The sequence below is a fragment of the Ursus arctos genome, unplaced genomic scaffold, assembly GCF_023065955.2.
Source record: "Ursus arctos isolate Adak ecotype North America unplaced genomic scaffold, UrsArc2.0 scaffold_9, whole genome shotgun sequence".
Lineage (NCBI taxonomy): Eukaryota > Metazoa > Chordata > Mammalia > Carnivora > Ursidae > Ursus > Ursus arctos.
Window position 1 is genome coordinate 78901858 of NW_026623111.1, and position 19325 is coordinate 78921182.

General features: G+C 45.1%; 1 protein-coding gene across 1 annotated transcript in view; it reads left to right on the plus strand.

Annotated features, from left to right (window-relative positions):
• DAPP1 (dual adaptor of phosphotyrosine and 3-phosphoinositides 1) overlaps positions 1 to 19325 on the plus strand; it is a 47178-nt gene that overhangs the window by 24465 nt on the left and 3388 nt on the right. The window contains exons 4-7 of the mRNA XM_026509666.4: positions 10314 to 10444; positions 14733 to 14780; positions 16045 to 16107; positions 17102 to 17187. Coding sequence (XP_026365451.1) covers positions 10314 to 10444; positions 14733 to 14780; positions 16045 to 16107; positions 17102 to 17187 — 328 coding nt within the window. The remainder of the gene's footprint in view (positions 1 to 10313; positions 10445 to 14732; positions 14781 to 16044; positions 16108 to 17101; positions 17188 to 19325) is intronic.

A 19325-nucleotide genomic window follows, 5' to 3' on the forward strand; every position in this document is an offset into this window, starting at 1 on the left:
ACCGTGGGGACCACAAAATAGTTGCCTTGCTTTATACGGACCGCACCAGGCCTCTAATAGAGTATTCCAAACTACGAAATTGAAGCTATAATTTTTTTGTCCGGTGGAAATTCTTCCAATCGGCCCTGAACGTGGTTCTCATAAACACACGGCAGGTGGGCACGTATTATTTATTTCCGTCGCTGCTTCGGCGTTAGCTTTTCAATTTCTCAAATCCTTTCTCTTCAGACTTACTTCCTACTGGTTTCCAACCCTACACTCAATGTTACTCACTTCTTGGACACTAGAAATTGAGAAGAGATTTTTGAAGCTACAGACTTTGTTTTATCTGCCTCTGTTGGTGTCCTTCTCCAGCACCCCCAGGTCCTGATACAGTGCCCGACGCTTCGGTGAATCAATGGATGAGTGGGTGGATAACTAAGAGTGGGAACTCTGTGTAGCCTCAAAGCCGTGCTAAGTGCTATCTCGCAGCCTTCTTTCGTCCTCCAACCAACATCAGCTTCCTTCTTTTAAACTCTCCGCTTAGACTCTATTTTTAACCCCTTGGATCATTCTCTGTGCTCCGTCCTGAACTTTCTCCAAGTTAGGGAAAAGGTGCACACTCTCCCTATCGAAATGTTTCCAAAAACTTTAAGACCAAAGTGAATGTAGTGATTTCTGGTGGACCCTTTCTGGCACAGGTCCAGTCTCCGGGCAAGAGGATCACCTAAGACTTCACCAAAGTAAAGTGTCCTTGACATTGAATTCAGGACAATGAAGTTTCCTGTCAATACATTAATCTAACTAAAGAAGGTTTACCATTAATCCATTAGGGTTTGTAAAAAAAAAACCTGTATAATCCTGACTCCTGTGGTAGTTTTATCCAAAGCTGAAGTTCGCTGTATCATTAACATGAACCATAACTACCGCACGCACGGCAGTAAAACTCAGGAAACTAAGATTTTTATCCTCTCTGCTGCATCTTCTCGGTTCCATTATTATCCAACAGGGAATTTGCTATCATTTGAACCCCTGCTATAGGCTCTTGATGCTTATGGGTATGTACTTGACTTAGTACCTTCCAGCCCTTGAGTTAGATTCCATAACTGAAATAGTCCTCTTATCTGTCCCAGCCAGACGAAGGCAAAGCCACGGAGGCTGGGCACAAGGGGGACCCATGACAACTGACTGTTCTAGGTTTGCCTCTCTGGGAGTAACAGGCCTCAGGAAACAAGATAACGTGCTGAAGTCATGATGACTCTTAAGCCCAGCAGATTTTCAGAAGCCACAGTCAGCACTGGGACCTGTGAATAACAGTGAGTGGAAACCAGGATGCCACCTTCTAAAAACAGGTCTCTTCTTATTCATTTAAGTATTGGCTCCTGGTGTTGACCCCCGGTGATCAGGAAACCTCCAGGCTGATGATTTCTCGTTCACCATCAGACGAAGTGCAAATTCTTAAAGTTTTCATTCGATTAAAGATTACCACGGGGAGTATTTGCATGCACAATGGATGAGGCCTGCCAGGGGTCTGACTTCCAGATCCTAGGAATGGAAAGGACTCAAACTGGGTATGTCAGCCCACTCCTTTTAGCCCAGACCCCCATCAGGCCAGCACGCACCTGCAGAGCCCAGAGAGTGAGTTTATTTAAGAGACACTTCCCCACACTTATCCATGGCTGCATTACCTCCTAGGGCAAAGGCGGGGGGGGGGGGGGGTCCTCCAAAAAACCAATAGCCCTACACATAATATAGAGGGGAACCCAGGTTTCTCTTAGGCTCTGGGTCCTAAGATAATCTTTGTATTCAGGAGACGTAAAAGTGTTAACCTCAAGGGAAGAATACTATTTTAAGATATCCATTTTCTTACTCTATTCCTATTCTCTACTCTTTAAACTCTGAGGATTTCTGTTCCTAATCAGAAGAGTGAAGATTTCCTAAGCACGATCTAAGCCTCCTGACAGCCTCAATATTCTACTATTATAATTTCCCTGGCTATAATCTTCATTTAACCTTTCCAATCTCCATGAAAGTTTTTGTTCACTTTAAGTTCTCTTTATTGAAACCCATAAACACTCTTAAGATATTTCTGACTGTCAAATCCCAACCATTTCCCAAGTATATCATAGAGACACCTGACATGTTCTCTTCCTTTACTTTCCTCGGTGGCTCTTTTATCTTCTAACAAATTGCATAATTCACTTTTTAAAAAATCTTTGCAAAAAAATTAAAAATAAAAAAAAAATCTTTGCACTAGTATGTAAATCCTATGAGAAGAAGAATTTTTGTCAGTTTCGCACCCTGATCCTGATTCCCAGTACATTAAGAAATAATGCTACTAATTAACCACAACATTTCGTCATTTCATGTTGATTTCCCATTCATCCCATTGCCCAAGCCTGGATTGCAACACACATGGCAACACCTCAACCAGTGAACTTCTGACAATTTTTACTGCCAAAGTCTATACAAAGCATCATTTGAAGTGATGCTTTGTGTTGTATGTATGGTCGGTAATGATTAAATTCAGAATTTGACTTTCATTTGTAATCATAGGCTGCTATGAAAAACCTCCTTCATATGTGTACATGGCTTCTAAATCAAACTCAAATAGACTTGGGAATTTGAAACTTTTTTATTAGCATGGATATGTTTGGTCCATTATCAATTTTTACTGTACCCTCTTATAATTAGCTAAGTTTCATATATATAATCTTGAAAATTTAGACAGCATTTATTTTATTTTATTTTATTTTATTTTATTTTATTTTATTTTATTTTATTTTATTTTCGAGAGAGAGCTCATGCACAAAGGAGCAGGGAGAGGGAGAAAAAGAAGAGGTAGAGAGAGAGGGAGAGGAAGAAGCAGACTCCCTGCTGAGTGTGGAGTGTACAGCCCGATGTGGGACTCAAACCCAGGGCCCTGAGATCATGTCCTGAGCCCAAGTCAGATGCTTAACCGACTGAGCCACCCAGGCGGCCCTAGATAGCATTTACCTTTATCCTTACATGTCCAAATACTATTAGAACAAAAATGACCTTTCCTATTACCCTTTGTTTCTATTAGAATACTTCTGTCTGTGAAGTAGTCATATACGATGCATGATAGGAATTACTGTGCTGGGGCTTTAATCACCTACCCCGCATGAAAGCCTATGATACAAGTCAAGTGCTATGTCTGTGCTTACCCTTTATAATAATTGGTTCTCAGTTTTGAAGATCCTATCTGGTTCTTTCCTAAATGTCAAATTTCCACTTCTCTTTTTGTCTTGATGTGGGGATTCCCAACCTCTTGATAACTGCTAGAGTTATTATTTTATTTTGTAATACCAGCCTTTTTACCCAGGTGGCATTTAAGAATAATTAAGTTAAAATTAATTGTAGTTTGAGACTTGTGGGACATTTCTGGAAAATAATTGGTGACAACTCAGAATTCTGCCAACCACAAGCAAGAATCACTTCTTTAGTTTATGCTTGCCAAAAAAAGGAAATGATCTTAGTTTGTAATGAGTTGTGTTTGAAACAGGAAGAAAGCAGGCAGGGAAGGGAAGGGAAGCAACATGTGGAGTGCTTACTAAGTTCCTAGCATTCTGTCAGATGCTTTCACATATATCACATTCTTGAATCTTCTGAACCTCCCACCATCGTGTGAAAATGGTCCCATTTCCAGATGAGGCAATCAAAACTTAGACATTCTGAGTTATCTGACCAAGGCGCCACAGCTCGCAAGCATCAGAGCTGCGAGTGGAATCCGGGCCAGCCTTGCTCTGGGGCTTTCCGCTCACCTTGCCGTCTCCTGACACTGGTCTACCGGTGACACGGCAGCACGCCATCGCCATGGCACAGTGTGACCTCGAGTGGGTTTGGACGGGAAGAGCCCTGCCACCGTGACCTGGGAGAATGTTTGTAGGACATGGCAGGCCCCTCCCCCGGTCTCTTCTTTAAGGTCTGTAATGATATTTTTGGTATGTGATATAAAGCCATTGTCCTAAAAACTGCGAATCCATTCGAGCCTCTGTCTTTGTATTTACTGCTGTTCTTATTTTATTTACATGAATGGCCTTTTGAGAGATTATACCGGAGGAAATCTTACAACAGAAAAAGGCCGACTAGAAAACATACGTAGGCCCATCTTATTTATGTCCCTCCAGAAAGGATACAAAACAGCCTCTGTATATACAGTCAGGTAAAATAAAATGTAAAGTTCGAATGGGAAGGTGGAAGAAAGGGAAACCGAGGCACAAAGATACAACGACCCCAGGAGGAAAGTACTTGAAATGGATAGTGTACGTTTACAGGAAACAGGACACACATCGGGTTACTGATGTCTTCGTATTTCTTTGCCCTGCCGTGGGCCTGGGAGTTCAACTAGACTTACAGGCTATTAGAATGCAAAGGGAGCCCATGGACCAGCTCAGTTTTCCTCTACAAATGAAGAAACGGAGCCCTGGTGAGAAATGTCGAGCAAAACCTCACATCCCCATTCCTCAAGTTGCCTCCTAAAGAATCCGTTTCTTTGAATTTTGATTCCTGTGTCTGCCCTCCTGCCCACAACGGAGTACGTTTCACTGGCCACGGAGAGTTTCCATGGTGTGGCCACCGCGGCCGAAAATAATATGGTGAGATGAGTATGAACGCCCCGTTCAGCGCTGCTCCCTAGCTGGATGTCCTTGGGCAAATTATGTAACCTCTCTGAGATTCAGTTTCACCATCTTATAAATGAGAGCCTAATAGTTCGTGCCTTAATAGTTCATGACTTGCTGGTGAAGACTGAATGAGATTAGGTATGTAAGACTATAAAAATAATTTGTAGCGTGGCATAATTAATCATTATTATTGTCTTTTAATGAAGCATTGTTATGGTAATTCTCTCCGCCATATTATGCAAGAGCCGTAGCTTCTTGGGCAGGTCATGAAGAATTAGTGAGGGACGACTGAATTTGCGTTTGTCAAATGGTTATGTCATCTCCAAATTTTAAGCCAGTTCCACAGTGGATTCAGATGAAAGGTCAGATCAAGTGATCGCTCCAAAAAGAGTGATTTTTAACAGAACCTTCTGACCTGGCTGACTGACCCTCTGTGTAGGTCTCCCCGGGAGACTGGAAATGGAAATCAAAGCCCCTGTGTGTGTAAATGACCATAGTTTCACCAGCACCATTTTATGGCAGGTTAAAGTTCATTTGCAGAGCAGGTTGCAAAGAAGAAAGGAGAAAGGTCTTGAATACTCCTGTCACTCCCTCTAGAGAGCCACTTCCCACTGGCAGGAGGAGACAGAGGAAGTTGCCATGGGTATGCCGGGTGCCAAGCATGTTTTCTGAACCTGAGGGCAATAACGAGACATGGATCGATGTGGTCTTATTTCAATTTAATTCAACAAATACATATTGAGTGCCAACTACGAGCTGCACACTATTACTCCTGACAATGGAGTGATGAATCAGATAGCGTCCCACCCTCAAACATCTTACAGTCTGGCTGAGAAACCTGATGGGTAAGGGGGTGCTTTAGTGCAGAAAAGAAATGCTCTGAATAAAAATTTCCTTTTAAGGGCTCTGTGTGCTCTTGAACTGCTCTCTGTTGCAGATATCACCCCAGTGCCTGAGGCTTGAGGCTGTTCTTACTGTGTTGCTGACTGCCTGCGAGCAATGCGCCAGGGAGTCCCTCCTTGCAGTCTCACAATGTCACATACACAGTGGGTGGCCTGTAAGTTAACAGGACAGCCCAAGCAAACCGAAGCACCTGCCTTGGTCTCGCTCTGATCACCTCAAAAATGTACCTCCCCGTAGCGCTTCTGAAACCAGGTTTCATGTCAGAGGCAGGAAACATCTCCTTCATGTAGCTCAGAAATTGAAGTGAAACTTGCAGCCAGGTCTCCAAGACCTGTGGCTGCAGAGCTTCCTCTCTCCTCCCTCTACCAGCCCCGGCCTCCTGTTGCTTTGTATCTGAATTTTCCCACCAAATCCTGGAGTTAATTTGGCCTCCATATCACTCACCTGGAGTTCCTCCCTTACGGAGCCAAGGCACCACCTTGGACCTTTGGTGGAAATATAGTGAGTCTATGGAGGCCACATTTTCTAAGTTTCTTTTGATTGCAAATGACAGAAACCAACCTCGGCTGGCTGAATTTTTTTTTTAATGGGGGGAGGGGAGTACAGGGAGAGAAGTGGATCTTTCTTTCTTTCTTTCTTTCTTTCTTTCTTTCTTTCTTTCTTTCTTTCTTCCTTTCTTTTACGGATATTAGTATTCTGTCTCCAAATATAAAGGCGGGATGAACCCCAAGAGACAATAAAGAATCAACCCCAAGATCATGGCAACCCTGAAGCTTTCAGCAAACTGAAAAGCCTCGCTTGGCCCTGCTCTGGTCGCCTCAAAAATATACCTCCACCGCACGTTTCTGAGACCAGGTTTTATGTCAAAGGCAGGCGAGAGCAGTCTGTTCACGTAGCTCAGATACTGAAGATAGTGGGCCTTCTCCCCAGAGAAGTAACTAAGTAGATCCCCGGGCAGTGAGTCCCGTGAGTGCAGCCGGGAGAGGCGTTTGCGGGGGGCACCAGGGTCTGTGGGGATCTAGCCTGGTGTGCAAGGATGGGGCAGTCTCTGTGGAAGGGGAAATCATCGTAAGCCCGGCAGCCATGCCAGGAAGTCTATGTATTGCTTTCTCCGTGCGCAGAACCCTCAGCTAAGAAGACCCGTCTTTAGGAGGTGGGATTATCCGTGGGAGCTAACTTTTTATCAGTAGACGGCCATTTTCTTCATCCCACCATTCAGTCTAGCTTCATTCATGGTCTTACTAGTTCAAATCAATCTATACTCAATTCTACTTTCCTGTTGACTCATTATCATTTCCCTCAGTTTAGCTTTTGTTGGTTAAACTTTAGAAGAGGTTTTCGAAATAGAATTTGGTTGCCCCCAGTGGAGATTTGGACAGCTGTACTTGACGTTGTGGTTCTGTCCTGGTCCCGGGCAGGGTAATCGTGGCCCTGGGAGGCTGGTTCCTCCCAGGCTCTTCTCTGACTTAACCTGAATTACTGTGGCATTCATTTATCCACTCACTGACCAAGGCTTCATTGTGTCAGCGTCTTTAGTGGGAGGTGGGGATACAGAGATAAACTTGGCACCACACCTGCTCTGAAGGGACTCTCAGGGTTGGGAAAGACACCTGTTGAAAAGACAATGGCTTTATAATACCAAGTGGTTTTGGCACTGTGGCTCAGGCAGCACCCTTGGCCGGAGATCCTTACACAGTAGCACAGCTGGCCCCCAAGGCTACGCTTATCTCCCAGGCACTGATACTGTGATAGGCGAGATAATGCCCCCCCCCCCAAAGATGCCCACGTCTCTCCCTGCACCTGTGAATATGCTATGTTACATGGCAAGAGGGAATTAAGTTTCAAGATGGAATTAAGACTACTAATCAGCTGACTTTGGATAGGGAGGTTATCCTGGGTTTTCGGGGGGGGGCATTGTCATCAAAAGGGTCCCTATAAGTGAAAGACGGGGGCAGTAGAGAGAGACCCAGAGACATGGCAGTGTGGGCAGGCCTCACACATGCTGTTGCTGACTTTGAAAATGGAGGAATGGGGCTACCATGACGGCAGCCTTTAGAAGCTAGAAAAGATAGGGAATGGATTCTCCGCTAGAGCCTTTCCAGAAGGGAAGCAGCCCTGCCAATACCTTGATTTTAGATTCGTGAGACCCATTTCAGACTTCTGACCTCCAGAACTGTGAGATAATAAATTTGAGTTGGTCTAAGTCCCTACGGTGGTGGTGAATTGTTACAGAAGCAATGGGAAGCTACGTGCAAAACCAGGATTGACTAGGTACATCTTTCTATGGCATCATTTAAAAAATTATTTTCACATTAAACATATGGAAAAGGATGAAAATTTAGCATCATCTTTGAAGAGAAAGCATGAGATTTCACCTTTTCTCTAACTTAGGAGTGGCTTTGAGCCCTGGGCCCAGGCCCCTCTCCTCCACTGTCAGATGGAAGGGTTTGGGGCGTGCCCATGCGTCTCACACAGCGGCCGCCAGGGGCTACTAGACTCTGCCATTTTTGTTCTTGGCATAATGTCACACATGGGTCTTTTTTAACTCGACATTTAAAAATTCATGTTCCAGAGATGCGATCATTGGGTTTTCATTTAAGAATTTAAAAATACTCTCTATCAAAGCATAATAACATCTCACATTTTCATAATCCTTTCACAAACACTTTTTCTTTGGTGCTTCAAACAGCCTTGTGAAGAAAGGGTAATTATTCTCACAACTCCGAGGGGGAAACAGAAGCTAGAATGACTGTCTAGGATCAACAGGTACCGAGTGGCAGTAAGCTAGCTCTTTCCGGGATGCCATGGTGACCACCAGGCACATCGCTTGGGGGGTTCCGGGGGGGGCACCTTGGAGCCAGCCCCATGTTCACGAGCATCTGGCACGTTACGATTGTGTCACACAGCCCCTGAGCCTGTACAACGGCTGCTCTTGATTTAGGCGTCTCTGTTTTCGTTATGACTGTAGAACTGTAGAACTGTCGCTGGTCCCTTGTCCTGATATGACTGGCTCTGTTCTCATGAAAGGACCACATTGACAAGAGAGCGCTGACAATGCGCAAGCTCGGGACCAGGGCTTCGGATACCTGTGAAAGCCAGTGTTCATTGTGATCCCAATGCTACGGGTGTGAACTGGATGCAGAAGAAGGAGGCCAGAGTCTCATTCTTCTCTGGGGCCAAGGTCAGAGACCCTCTCCTGGCTTTTCTCAGTGCTCCTTTTCGAGTGACAGCAGGGCGCCCCGTGGGCCCACGGTCACAGGCTGCAGTTGGGTTTTCGCAGTCGCCACGTCGGGCATACTCGAGCACCGAGCACTGCAGACTCGTTCGGCTTTGTTTGTAGGTGTATTATTATTATCACGTGCTTTTTAACCGCAGAGGTGGTCTCTCTGTCCTCGTTGTCTCTCTTACTCCAGTTCAAGGTCCATACTTCATTTTTTTTTTTAAGATTTTATTTATTTGAGAGAGAGAAAGGGAGAGAGAGCACGAGCAGGGGGGAGGGGCAGAGGGAGAGGGAAAAGCAGCCTCCCTGGGGAGCTGGGAGCCTGATGCGGGGCTCCATCCCAGGACTCTGGGATCATGACCTGAGCCGAAGACAGACGCTTAACCGACTGAGCCAACCAGGCGCCCAAGGTCCATACTTTCTATAATCTTTCAAGTACCTTCTCAAAGAAGCCTTTCCAACCACCCCTATGAATTATCGCCCTCCCCGACACCACTTTCATCTCCTGTTATGACCTTTATCGTGCTCTGTTAGGGCTTCCGTAACACTGCTGTCACCTGACGTATTTCTCTTCATTTCTTTTTTGGCCCCCCCTCCGGAGGAGCGGGTGCTCTATCTTCTTTGCGTGGTGCTGTATTCCCACTGCCTGGACAAGCGTCTGGCACGTAGGGAGCCCAATAAATATCTGTTGAATGTATTACTGAATTCTTTACATCTCCCCAAATGTCTGGTACCATGTCAGGCCTGCCTTCACAAGGCCCCAGTGAAATAAAAGCAAGAAACCATAGCAATGGGGAAGAAACCCTTAACTTACTCGTTTTGTCAAGTATCTCGTTCCTGATTAGCTGGTTGACCGGGGAAGGTCAGAAGTGTTGAGTCGGAAGTGCTCTCAGCCTTGGAGGGACTCGCCCAGGCCCATAAGCCAGCTCAGGTTATGTTCACCTGAGCAAAGCAAATTTTCATGTAGCTTATTTTGTTCGTCGGGTGGTAGAGACAGCAGGGATAATGCAACGAGTACACTTTTTCTGAGACCCACTGATTTGTTACAAGTTTGTTCTGAAACTAGTGAGAAATAAGGACTATGCAATCGATCCTGTCAGACCCCAGTGCATTTGTTAGGTTTTACTTTCGAGAATTTTATAAAGCCTACCTGGAAAACTTCCAGTTATAGCTTAAGGTCTGGATCCCTGTGGCCTCCTCCATGGAAGCTTCTCTGAAGTGTTCCATAGAAGGGGTCTTCAGGGCCCGGGCGCCCCCGGCATGCGCCGTCCACATCTCTGACCCTGATCTCTCGCCCTGTTGATTTAAATGGCGACCATTAAGTGATATCCGTGGCTAGTTCTGCCTGATCACTAGAAGGACAGGAATCATCTCATCATGCTTTGTATCTCACGTCCACCTTAAGCGCCGGGCACATACCTGGGACTGGATACACGTCGACAAAATGAACGAGTGAAAAGATGAGAAAGCAAGAGGCTGACATCTAGCCACAGTTCTCTGGTTGCTCGCACGTGGGCCTTCTTTCTGGAGCTACTCTCTGATGATGTTCTTTTGTCTTCGCTCAGGCACTCTGATTGTCCTGAAACATCCCTATCCAAGAAAAGTGGAAGAACCTTCCATTTACGAGTCTGTCCGGGTCCACACAGCAATGCAGACGGGAAGAACGGAAAGCGACCTCGTGCCCACCGCACCTTCCGTAAGTGGCTGACGGCGGCGCTCCCAGGGCGCACGGGCGCCAACGCGCACGGAGAGTTAGACGCTTCTAGAAGCACGTTCGTTCACGCGAAAATTCTAACTTGGGATATAAAACCCGGAAAGGAACATCCAGGGTGAAGCCCATGACTCTGTTCCTCTGATCCTGGGCGCATCATCAAAAAAATAGACCACCATAGCGATAGGATTCTAAATACTTCGAAAAAGGCGCTTACATTCCTGTCCTTAGCGGGGGCCAGATCCGTCGTGATGTTCGCGCAGTGGGCTACGCTGTTACTCTGCCACGAGTTTCTTCTATTAAGAAAGGGTTTTTGTTTTGGGGGTTTTTTTTACATTTCAATTGTCTGTGGAGGAAAACTATTATCCACTTTGACTACAAAACCTCAGGATGTTGTTTTCCCTGCTCTTTCTCGCGCACTGAAGGGGGGTTCAGACGGAAAACATTAGCGCTTCTTTGCCTTGTGGGCCCCGGTCCCATTTCAGCGCAGCCTGCTCGCTCACTGTTCCTCAAGAGCCCATTTCTGTTTGTCCTGTGAGCTGTGACCCTGCCAACACTCCTCCCGGCACCGCCTCCCCGCACCCCTTCGCCGCGCTCCCTCTCTCCTGCTCTTGCTCTCTTCCTTGCGCCCACTACTCCGGGTGCGGGACGGCAGGATCCGTGCGCGTAATAAAGAAGACAACACACAAAGGAAATACGAGGAACCATTTCTAGACAGCAACCATTACACGTGAAAAAAATCATCCCTTGAAGATGTTCAGCTGCCGTGATCTTTGTAAACGCGTGGCCTTGCTGTCTCTGCAGTACGTGTTCTACCCTGCCGCCGCAGAGATCGTCCTTAAAAAGCAGATGGATCGCAGGACCTCCCTGTTTAACCTTTGGCGGTGCCCGCTGGCTTCCCGGCCCACGTGGCCTGCTCGTGCCTCTGGCCTCACCTGCGCTACTCCCAGGCTTGCACCACTGTGCGTTGCCCGGACTGTGCTCCTTCTCTCCGCCCCTTCTCTCCGCCCCACCTCTCGCATGCTGCCGCCACGGCTGGGTCCCCTCATCATCCTTCAAGACTGGCGTCGGAGACCAGCGTCTCTCGGGAAGCCTTCCTGGGCCCCTCCTAGCTTTCTTTAAATGGTCTTCTTTTGTGCTCCGAGCCCCCTCTGCTTGCCTTTATCCTGCAGTTATGCGGGGGGGGGGGGGGGGGGGGGGGTTAACTACCTGCATATGTGTCTGCCCCCCCCTCCCCTGCGGGCCTGACACTTCCCAGGTATAGCTTAGCTTTGTGGTCTTGGAGCCTAGCGTGGTTCACGGCACACACGTTACACGTTTGTTTCTGTGCTCCATCTACTCAAATATAAAAATCCTGGAAATGGGGTAAAAGAGGTATTTTACCTTTGTTAGAGTTGGAGGAGGAAACATCAAACCCAGAACTAGCAAAATTGAGGAAGGCAAGACCATAAATAGTCCCCGAGCCAAAACGGACCAAAGAACAAATCAAGACCTACCTCGTAATCAATTCTTTGATTTCCAGCCAACCCGCGCCTCCCTGACTTTCCTCCTTTTCCATCCTCGCCCTGACACCAGTCAGCTCAACGTCTCTTGCATCTGTCCTCTCGATGTGACTTCACACTCTCCTCGGCTACGCTTCCCCTAGAGATCCGCACCCAGGGTCAGTGGCACCACAGCCTGCTACGTGTGCTCTCTATCAACACTAAAATGCAGGACCTACTCTGCAGAGCCGGCGTGGGCAGGAGAGCGAGCACCCTTAGGTAGAAACACACCCAGTTACCCCCAGTTCTGCAAGCCTTCCTGCCTACCGTCTTTGCTCACTGCAAGGATCGGATGGATTCTCCTGTCCAAGTGTCTCAATCCGACTATACACAGAAAGTTCTGCAGAATGGGGTTTTTAAAACAATGGTGAGGGATTGGTGGAGCACGGCTGCACCGCACTAAATAGTGACAAATCCAAGGAGTTTGTTGTGCATTCATACACACAGAAAACCATCAACGTCGTCTAGTGTCACAGAGAGAGCAGTACAAAAGCCGTGAGGTGGGAACTAAATTGAGGTGTTTTGAAGACTACCAAAAAGATCGTAATGATTGGCACGAAGTGAGCAAGAGGCAATGTGGTAGGAGATGAGACTTCTGAGGCAAGGAGGGGTCGATCGTGCAGGGCAGTGGAGTGCTCAAAGGGCCCACGCCCGGCAGAGCGCTGGGAAATTCCCCGTGCTTTGGGGCGCTGCTAGCATTAGCAGGGGTCAGGAACTGTGCAGAGCCTAAAACTACACCCTGCTTGCAGACTCCCAGAGCTGCACGGCTTCATGGCAGACTGCTGACCGGCTGCCTTTTCCTTGGGAGGGAGAGACTGACTCCATCTTCTAAGGTTTTCTGCTCTACAAACATGCTTTAAAAATGGGTCTGAGGGGCGCCTGGGTGGCTCAGTGGGTTCAGCGTCTGCCTCCAGCTCAGATCATGATCCCAGGGTGCTGGGGTCGAGCCCCACATCAGACTTCCTGCTCAGTGTGGATCCTGCTTCTCCCACTCCCTCTACCCCTCTCCCCTGCTCATGCAGTAAATCAAAAATCTTTAAAAAATAAAAATAAAAACGGGTCTGGAACAAAGGGCTGTTGGCGCCTTACTCGTAAGACATACAAGAACATGAGAGCCCTAGAGAAGTTTTCCCTGGCAATGGGCAGGGGCCTTGGAGGCTAAATATGCCGCCACACATGGGGAGAATTCTCCCGTCCAGAATGTCAGCTGTGGCTCCTTTAAACAACATGAAAGGCCTTGTAGCACAAGATAAAGGATTGATTTTTGTGCTAGGTGTCCAGGAGAAATTATGAGAGTTTTGAGCAACATACCTTACGTCTTAAAATTTTTGAAAAGCTCATTGTCACCACTAAGTGGAAAATGGAATGTGGCCCAAGTTGGAGCAAGGAGACACTGGCGAGGGGGCTGTGGTAGCAGTCCAGTGAGAGATGGTGGTAGTTGCAACTGGGGAGTGGGGATAAGAACTGGTGAACTTCAGGATGGGCCGGGAAGGTAGAAGAGACGAGACTTATGACAGGTTGAATGTGGGATGTGCAAGAGAGTCACACGGTGGTCCTCCTGCTGTTTACCAAGATGGCCAAGGCGGCAGGAGGGGTAGGTTTGGGGGGTTGGGAATGAGCAGTTCTGCTCTGGCCCCGGGAAATGCGAAATACCAATTGGATGTGTTGGTGGAGGTTAAGTGAGATAATCTATGTCACAAGCCTGCCATAGACTAGGTCCCAGTCTAAAATGTCAGTTTCCTTAGCTTCCCTGTTGTAAGGACTCCTTCCTTCTAAAATTTCTGTTCCCTTTGCTTCTGCAACATGTTTCTCTCTTTGTTGTGTTATCTTAGCAATGTAAACTACAGTGTAACATTATACTAGAACAAAATGACCTATAAGGAATTCAGTTTCTTTGGAAATGTATAAAGTTCTAAATTTCTTCATCTTAGGGTCCTTGTTTTATGCATCTTTCTAGTTCCCTACCATTCCTTATATTTTATAGGCGCTAGCTATGTGTGTGATACTGTTACCCTTGAATTAATGTTATGTGAGTTAAGAAATGACTCACTGTCACTTCAAATCCCTTTTGGATAAATCAAGTGTAAATAAATCTGCATTCCTGAAAGTCTTTTCCACAGAATAAAGGTCTCAAGAGATGGTCTGTTAAAAAAAAAAAAAAAAAGGGAAGGGTGGGGGCCTGGAATGGGGGAGGATCATGTGATAAAATAAATATTACAAATGCTATTTTTCACGTTCCCTCTTAAAAGTCACAAGGCGTACTGGCATAATGCATTCTCTGGTAGGTAAAGACATCCCTCTACTTCACCCAAAGTTTCCCAAATGTATTGACCCAATGTCAATGTGTGTGTGTGTGTGTGTGCACGCGTGTGCATGCATTTGTGAGTAATACCCTGCAACAATTTAAGCAGCTGGGTTTCACATGACACACCCTACCCAACACTTTAACAAGTGATGGGATGTGGCTTCTTGGTTGCAAATTGCTAAGTCAAGTTAGAAGAGAGTCTTTCAGTTGTTGCCTCTTGCTACAAAACTACCCCCTCCCCAACGACCCAGTCTGAAAACAGTCTCTCCCAGCACTGGGAGGATTTTCGAGTATCTAGGTGAAGAATGTAAGGCGATTATTTAAAGATCATACGCAAACCGGTGTTTCATTTTAAAATAGGACAGAAATAGAGAAAAATCATGTTGCGACTGTTCTGGGCTTCACTTGATGCTTCTTTCTTTTTCAGCTGGGCACCAAAGAAGGTTACCTCACCAAACAGGGGGGCCTGGTCAAGGTGAGCAACATGTTTCCGCTAGCCCCGGCCACAGAGACAGACGTCGCATGTAGACTCAATTCTCGCTTTGACATTTTTTTAAAGCATAATTGCCTATTCATTTTGACCCGCTGTAATATTTTTCTGTTTCAAGAGTTGATCTTTACGACTAATATTAGTCAAAATTCTGGAAAATCACTTGACTCTTCTTTGGCAAAGTCCAATGTGCGAGAGTAGCCTACTGTTAAGACCCCACAAAACGTACAGTCCTTTTAATGCAACAAGCCAGAATGAAAGTAGCAAGTTATCTCTAGAATATTTCTTTTCTTTTCTTTTTTTGAACAAAGAAGAGGTCAAAATCGCATATGATGTTTACCTAAAAGTAGGCCAAAACGTCATTAGCATTAACGCAACTCTTATAAAATCCCAAAGAAAACACAATTTAAAACTTTACTCGTCTGGGGTATCCAGCTGTCCCTCCGTGGATGTGATTGTACTTTTCAAGTTAGGCCACTTCATTTTAATAATCAAGAAATATATCCATGCCTCCCTAGTTTAAGAGTCAGGGCCCTTAACCTCTCTCATGGGTACTGGCCCGCTTGAATTCAACCTAAATATTTGGTTATTTGTGTCCCTACTAGACCACATGCTCCCTCAGGATAGGAAGTATTTATATTCGTGGCATATTTATTTTTAAGTTCTCTGTTACTTCTTTTAACTGGGCACATGGCCACCCAAGATGAGGGGAGGCTTCTGTTAGTACGTAAGAGGCAGAAGGCGGGGAACAAACGGTTCCCATCACCAAGACCACGGAACTCTTAGGCAAGTCTTAGAAAATCATGTGGTTTGAGGTTCCTAAACTTCACTTTGTGTATCTGTGAAGCGAGAATATTGGGCACTGTGTAAAGTTTGGCTCTCATATATATAAACCACCAAGGATAGTATCTAGCCCCTAGTAGGTGCTTATAAAATGGCTGCCTGTTCTTATCGTAGAGTTAATGCGACAGACATCTGGTGGTTTATTATAAATCACCTTGCGTATTTAGGACAGACTCCTTACTTGTTTAAATATGTCAATATCTCTGCCTTTCTTATGAACCTCAGGCATGGAGTCATTTTAGTTTTTGTAGATATTTTGAAACTTTTCTTCAGAAATGACTTACCGCAACAATGTTTTCTTGTATCTAATCTTTTAGATACTTTTCACATGAAAGGAAATTGTTCAGTTCAAATATTGCCTTCCTAGATCCAAAACCTACATGTTTTAATTATTTTTCTTTCTCAGACCTGGAAAACACGATGGTTCACGTTGCACAGGAATGAACTGAAATACTTCAAAGACCAGATGGTGAGAAACATGATAATACATTTTCCCTTTAAAAATCAGCTCTAACTGAACATAATAATAAAAAAAAAAATCAGCTCTCTAGATGGAAGGAACATCTGCCTTTGAAATCTCTGAAATTTTCCTTATGAGCACCTGAAACACCAATAAATGATTTAGAAATGTGAATTCTTGATTCCTGCTAGGGGCAGAGCTGTTTTTTCTTTTTAAGTAAGCTATACAACCAATGTGGGGCTCAAACTCATGACCCCGAGATCAAGAGCCACGTGCTCTGCTTCCTGAGCCAGGCTCCCCACGCAGAGTCCTTTTGCAAGGATGAGACACGTGTGTCCCAGCTAGGCTGACCTAGCTCCCCAGGGCACAGCACCCCCTGGTTTAGGGCAATGGGATTGTTCTGTTGTCACGATGTGTGAGCTCTCTCTGCAGCAGTTTCTCCCTTTATTAAAAATATGTCCATCTCTGGGGATTCTAGGTGGCTCAGTCGGTTAAGTGTCCCACTCTTGATCTCAGCTCAGGTCTTGATCTCAGGGTCATGAGTTCAAGCCCTACACTGGGCTCCATGCTGGGGGTGGAGCCTACTTAAAAAAACAAAACAAAACAAAAAACAAAACAAACAAAAAACCATGTCCATTTCCCATCCAGTTCATTAAGCCAATTTGAAATGATTTTATTTCTTCTCACTTCCCTATCCCAAATTTCTGAGAAAGTATAAGTTTAAAAACATGAAAGAAAAATATGACTCCCTTCCGTGTTTAAAATACATCTCTACTAAGTTCAAATTGATAAAGACAGTCATCGTAACATCCAGTCTCAGGAATAGCCGAGCCCCAAACTGGGGGTTATGCCTTCCACGGGTAGCTTCTCTGTGGTCCGTCCCCTTGGTGAAGGTAAAATTGACACGTGCACACAGTGGAAGATTTTTAGGGGAATAAGTGATGAACCAATTTGTGTGTTTTTTTGTGATGAGATAGGTTGCTTTTTTTTTTCTTTTGTAAAGTCACCAGAACCGATTCGGATCCTAGACTTGACAGAATGTTCAGCTGTGCAATTCGATTATTCACAGGAAAGAGTAAACTGTTTTTGGTAAGTTGTTTTGTAATGAAAATGATTTTAAAAGTCTTCTTGCCAATGATCTTAGCTGAGGAATTAAAAAAACCAAACAAACCTGTATGTCTTAATGTGTACTCGTGTCTTGATCTGAGGGGCATGGATTTAGCTGACACACAGGGCGTGTATGACAGCAGTGCTTCCAGCAGTGTGACATAATACCTCATTTAAAGTGACTTAAACAGGGACGCCTGGGTGGCTCAGTCGGTTAAGCGTCTGCCTTCGGCTCAGGTCATGATCCCAGGGTCCTGGGATGGAGCCCTGCATGGGGCTTCCTGCTTGGTGTGGAGTCTGCCTCTGCCCCTCCCCTTCCCCCATTCATGCTCTCTCTCTCTCAAATAAATAAATAAAATCTTTAAAAATAAAGTGACTTCAACAAATAGGCAGATCCAGTGGCTACAATTGGTTATGTTGTACACTGTGTAAGTATACGTAACAGGAGACCATTCATGTCTTACTCCTTTGAAGTTTTTTACTTGATTTTAATTTTAACTTTGACTCCAGCAATGGGTGATTTGCATTATTATGATCGTTTCTGGCAGATGGCACAAAAGTGTTTTTGTTCTAACCTCATCAGTATATCACAATTTTCTAACTAGGAGAAGTAGCGTCTAGAAAAAGGAGTGTCTTATTTCCCACAAAGTTTTATTTTAATATTTTTCAAACATACAAAGTTTGAAGGACTTATACACCCATATGCCTTTCAGCTACATGCATCATTAATATTTTGCCATATCTGCTTTATCTCTATTCACTTTCCTACTGAACCAGTGGAAAGTAAGTTGGAGATATCATGGCCCTTTACCCCTTCATACCTGAGTGTGCACTTCCTAAGAATAAAAATGTCACCATTACATACCCCCCAAAATTAACATTAATTAACATTAACACCAACCAATAACAGATATCTTTTTAAAATTCACTTAAATGTACCATACAAGCCAGCGGGGAGGGGATGTTATTTCTTATATAACAAAATATCAGGAAGCAGGCAGCTAGCGTGACAAGATCGACACCAGCGTCTCTACAGTTCTCTTGGCCTTTAGCAGTTCACTTGCAACTTCAGCGTCCAAGAGAGCTCCTCCAGCTTTAGGCCTCCCATTTTCATGTCGGTCATAAAGAAGGATGTAGGGATGGTTATCAGCCATGGCTGTCCCTTTTTATCAGGAAGGCAGACATTTTCTCAGAAATCTTCTATCAGATTTCCCCTCCTGTCTCACTGGCCATGGCTGGGTCCCACGGCTGTCGCAAGCAGCAGGGGAAGCTAGAAAACTAGTCAGATCATAATGGGCTCCCACTAATTATCATTTATTGCCTGGGGTTTTGTTAGCAAGAAGAAAGGGAAAATTATCTGCATTAACAGGCAATTAATAATGTCTCCCACAGGGAGTACCAAACAATAATTCCAGAAAGCAGTTTTGTACAGTGTGAGCCGGTAACACCACCCCCGCCCCACTGTCCACTCACCGCCCAACAGGACCTCACATCGAGGTTGACCTTCTATACACAGGGACTTAAGTCTTGTCTATTCAACATTAATTACTGATACGAACAAGGTATGCTGCTTTGGCTCTAGGATATAGAAATCCTCCTGAATTTCAGTTCAAGACCTTTTTTTTTTCTCCATGAGCAGGGGGGAAAAGCGTTTTTAGTGTTTTGCATCTCAACTGTAAGGACAGGAAGTATGGGCAAGATACAAGTTAGGGCCGACCTTATTAGTCAAAAGATTTGACTATATAGCCAAAAGGACAGTCACTGACAAGTTACCATATTCCTAGAATAAGTGGTTCAAGCCAGTAGGAGAGTTTATCTTCTTTCAGCAGAGAGTAACTCGTGACAGAGTGCGCAAAATGAATATTGAGGAGATTATCTTTTTTCCCCTGTCCTAAAGAGTTGAAACTGCCTACATCCATGGAGGCTAGCTTATTTTTCATTGAATTCAGCCAACACAAATGAGTTTCTTCAGTAAACTCTTATCTGTCTTGCTTATTCTGACTCACTTTGGCACAAGTTCTGAGTCATTTAACACATCAGCTGAATAAACACACAAGTGTTGTATTCAGTCTAAAACATAAGCAACAAAAGGATCGTGGTTTGTTTTGTTTTCTTTTTCG